The sequence below is a fragment of the Nestor notabilis genome, unplaced genomic scaffold (genome assembly GCF_000696875.1).
Source record: "Nestor notabilis isolate BGI_N333 unplaced genomic scaffold, ASM69687v1 scaffold4339, whole genome shotgun sequence".
Taxonomy (NCBI): domain Eukaryota; kingdom Metazoa; phylum Chordata; class Aves; order Psittaciformes; family Psittacidae; genus Nestor; species Nestor notabilis.
Window position 1 is genome coordinate 27418 of NW_009944884.1, and position 4646 is coordinate 32063.

The 4646-nt window shown below is 43.4% G+C and overlaps 1 protein-coding gene across 1 annotated transcript in view; it reads left to right on the plus strand.

Annotated features, from left to right (window-relative positions):
* LOC104412030 (parathyroid hormone/parathyroid hormone-related peptide receptor-like) overlaps positions 1-4265 on the plus strand; it is a gene marked incomplete at its 5' end in the record, with an annotated part of 23105 nt that extends 18840 nt beyond the window's left edge. The window contains 3 exons of the mRNA XM_010022622.1: positions 1451-1592; positions 2835-2876; positions 3757-4265. Coding sequence (XP_010020924.1) covers positions 1451-1592; positions 2835-2876; positions 3757-4119 — 547 coding nt within the window. The remainder of the gene's footprint in view (positions 1-1450; positions 1593-2834; positions 2877-3756) is intronic.
* Positions 4266-4646: the final 381 nt, after the last annotated feature.

Here is a 4646-nt window from a genome sequence, read left to right on the forward strand (position 1 = left end):
AAACACCTCTCCATTTTTCTTTGCTGCCCTGTCAGGGCTCTGATTTATCTATTTGTTTATTTCCTCCTGGCTGAAGCTTGCTATTAATTATGGTTTGGATGGGACCTTCTCCTTTTAATGTGTTAATTCCCACAGTGGTTTCCAGTTGCTGGACAGAGGAGGTACCACGTCTTTCTGGTAGTGATGTCCGCTTTTCTCAATAATTGCCTGCACTTGGTAGCTTGCTGTAACTCTTGGCAGAATGTTTAATCCTTCAATTAATATCACTTCCAGGCAAGGCTGGTTCCCTCAGGAGCAAACCCAGCCAAGTACTCAGGATTGCACTATACCTCCCCCCAGTCCCCAGCATAGGTCCTCTGCTGAGATGGAGCTGCTTCTTTAAAAAGGGGCTTTCCAAGTGAGACAGCAGTCCAAAGCACCTACTGAGAGTCTTCACCTTCTGCTTACCTCATAGTGCACTGTCCTTTTCCCCTTGATATCTAGAAGAATTCCACTCCTAGATGCACTTCCTTCTATACCAGCCCTGCTCATTGTACAGGAGGCACTAACCCAGGGTGGGCCTTCATGTCTTGTCTCAATAAGCAGGCTGAATAAAGAATGACAAAGTGGTTGAGGGTGGAAGGGACCTTTGGAGGTCATCTAGCCAAACCTCCTGTGCTCCAGGGTTGTCAGCTACTGTAGGTTGTAGAGGACCATGTCCAGTTGTCATAAGCTGAAGCAGAACCATCCTTTAGGGACAAACTGATTTTAGGGATAAACAACTGAAATAGGGTAAGTTTAGATTGGCTTTAAGGAAGAAGTTATTCCTTTTGAGGGTGGTGAGGCACTGGCACAGGTTGCCCAAAGAAGCTGTGGCTGCCCCATGCCTGGCAGTGTTCAAGGCCAGGTTGGACGGGGCTTGGAGCAACCTGGTCTAGTGGAAGGTGTCCCTGCCTGTGGCAGGTGGTTGGAACTAGAGGGTCAAACAAAGGGTTTTCCAACCCAAAACGTTCCATGATTCTGTGACTCTATGATGACAAGAGGATTTAGTGCCAGTCAGAGGCTGAGCACTGGAAGCAGCAGCACAGATTTCTTTCCAGTCACCTTTCCACCCTGTACCAATGATCCTGACCCAAAGCTGGGGATAGTCTGAGGCTGAAAAAGACATCTCAGAGTCTTCATCTCCAGTACCTATAGCATCACATGGGGGCCTGTATGTGGAGAAGGTTAGACTATCATAGCCTGAGGATGGAGTGGGTTTTATCACATGCCATAAGACAAGCAGCAGTTTGAAACTGCAGGGGGACACAGTGCCTATGTAAATGTAAGATATCCAAACCTAGTCAAGAGGACATGTAAGCAAGTATGAAATTACATGCAACTTGTGCCCAAGGTATGAGGTGGACAAGATTGGCTGGGAGGTTTACACCATCTACTAATTTCCTGTCTTTCTCTTTTCTTATTGCTACAGGAAGCTGCTGAAATCTACCCTCGTCCTTATGCCTCTGTTTGGCGTTCACTATATTGTTTTCATGGCTATGCCATACACAGATGTGTCAGGGATTCTTTGGCAAGTTCAAATGCACTATGAAATGCTGTTCAACTCTTTCCAGGTAGAGTAACTGTTAAACTAGGGAGTAGAACTGAAAGTATTTCAATGGGGAGGGGAGAGAAATGAAAGTGTACAGTTGTCTTTGGAAGCAGGGCTGTTTTTACAATACACCAGATTTCATTCACAAGGTGATTTTACAGTATTTTAGCATCAAGTACGTTTTATATTTACTAAACACAACATATAAAGGCTCAGTGTGTCCAACAGAAAAATGTTTCTGCTGAAAGATAACTCGCCCCACAAAATAAATCCCTTTAAATCTAGGTTAGATGTAAGCTGGTTGATAGAGATCCACAGAGACATGTTGTTTCGAATTAGCTGTTTCAAGTTAGCTTCCAATTTGCCTGTCCCAAGATGTTTTTTGGTCCTGTGAATAGATTTCTCAGTTCTAGGTTTGAGCAAAAGGCAGGTTCAGTTACAGGACTGGTCCTATATAAGACACAGCAGCAAGAATACGCAACTCTCTACAAGAAGAGCAGTGTTTGATTGTCACTGCACACCCTTCTCTGAGGGATTAACTTTTGGCTTACATGCTATTACCTATCATCATGGTTGACCAGTGTGGATGATTGATAAAAGGTGGACAGTGGGTCTGGTCAGGTGATGGTTTAGACAAACTGCAAGAGAGAGCATGCTTACGTTCATGTGCTTCCACAATCCCTCTTGGGTGCATACAGGATAAAACAGCGGGTTACCTCAACAAGACCTGGGTAAGCTATTGGCCAACAAAAAGTTGTGGATGGTTTGCTCACATCTGAATTCCTTTGCTGATCCCATTAGGCCCATTCTGCTCCGCACACAGGCTACCCCATTTACAGCCAGGGCTGGAAAAGCCCCATCAGCACCATCTTCCACCCTGCTGTGCTGCAGCAGGATGAGGTACATGTAAAACACTAGAAATGTTTATCCAATAAGTTTGTAAACATGTCCAGTGAGGTAGACCCCACCAGTTTCCCAGGCACCCATCACCATCTCAGAACCTTTGCAGCAGATAATAATAGCCCTATGGCTAAACCGTGACCCAGAGGGCTTATATAGTCTATCTACTTGGTCTTTAGGGAAATGTCTGTGTCGATCTGTCTCTCATGGTACTGAAGAATGTAAGGTTTCTTACACATATTTTATACTGCATATTATGACTATAATCGATTTCAGAGGAACACAGGGATGCTGGGCAGCATCATCAGAAAAGAAATACATGAAGCAAGATTAACATCAGTATGTTGTTTCTTCTTCCTTCTAGGGATTTTTTGTTGCCATCATATACTGTTTTTGCAATGGAGAGGTATGTCACCAGCTTTTTAATTATTTCTCTCTGTTACATTCGTTCCACATACATATGGGAAGGCAGATGCACATGAGCATATCCTCACTTATTGTAGAGGCACAACCCTGTTTTGCACTCAGTGAAAAATCTCAGTCCGCATAGAAAGTTCATATCCTTGGTTTTGACATGTAAGACATCCAGGTCAATATGCCACCAATAAATAACCTACTGGAAAATAGCTAATGGAGAAAATAAAATGTGGTTTGTTTTTTTTTTTTTTTTTAACTAGCATAAGTGCTGTTTAGTGTTGCTTAATTTGAGATCTGTGGCAGAAAGAAAAGTGGATCGATAGAGTAGCTTTTTTGATTGTCCTGGCTTTTTTGACCTTTTTTCTATTTCCAAAGTGATATGCTTTAATGTTTTGGGTTTTGTTTTTTTTATTTTTCTCTAATTCCCTCTGTTCCTGTAAACTAAGAAACTAGATGGTCAATGACTATACACTGGAAAGAAACAAAATGTGGCCCAGCATAAGACTGGTCCAGCATAAGGCTGGTTTGGCCTAAGTTTATGGGTTTTAAGGGGAAATGCAACTACAAATATCCTGCTCATGTTCTACAGCATAAAACCAAGACAAAATCCATACCACAAGGGGAATTGGTCATGTCCCTTAGCCCTAGGAGAGAGTTAACCTATATTTCAGTTAGATGCTTTCAGCTATTCAAGCTTCCCAATGTCAAACATCTCATTTGGAAAGGGCAGCTTTAATGTGAATTTAGTGTTTCTTCCAATTTCACTCCTCAGAGAGTTTCTCACCCATTCTGTCTGTGAAAACTACATCCTTCTGCCCTGCTCTGCTCCTACTTATGCTTTCTCCCCTCCTCACTCCCTTATCTCTCAGGTCCAAGCAGAAATAAAGAAGTCATGGAGCAGGTGGACATTAGCACTTGATTTTAAAAGGAAAGCACGAAGTGGGAGCACAACCTACAGTTATGGACCAATGGTTTCCCACACCAGCATCACAAATGTAGCCACAAGAGGAGCACTTGCCCTCTCTGTCAATACAAGACTTATACCAGGCACCCTCAATGGACATCGGAATTTGCCAGGTTATGTAAAAAATGGCTCCATTTCTGAAAACTCTATGCCTTCTTCTGGACCAGAGCAGTACAACAAAGATGAGGAATACCTGAATGGCTCTGGGCTTTACGATGGAGACAGACCTACAGTACTTGTTGAAGAAGAAAGAGAGACAGTGATGTGAAGAGAGAAGAAGAAAAAAGAAACAAAAGGATGAAAAAGGTTCCTGGAGAGCATTTAGTGGGCAAAAGAGTGTCAGGCCACACATCAGATGCCAAGGATTTCTATACAGTTTCTCTGTTCTGTGGAACGAGAAGTTAAGTTATATGGGAAAAGAAAAGTGAGCCACCAATGTGGCCAGCTGTTGATCACATACATATTCTCAAGTGATCTAAGTCTCCCTGGTGTTAACAGAAGCAGGGCTATCCAGACCTGCAGGCTTTGCTACTGCTGAACAACTGAGATACTGGGAATTCATGAGGGAGGGTTGCAAACAGCAACGTGGTCCTTGGACCTCTTGGAGAGTGTGGGCAGCAAAGGAGGACAGGAGTCTCACCCAGTAAAGCAAGAGTCTTTCAGGGAGTGTACAGTGCCATCTTCTTGCAAGGGTACAAGCCACCCTGGGCATCAATGTCTTCGGTTTGGTTTGCTCTTTCAACACACACAACACCGATCAAGACCCATTGAGGGGTCATAGCTACCCACTCTTTC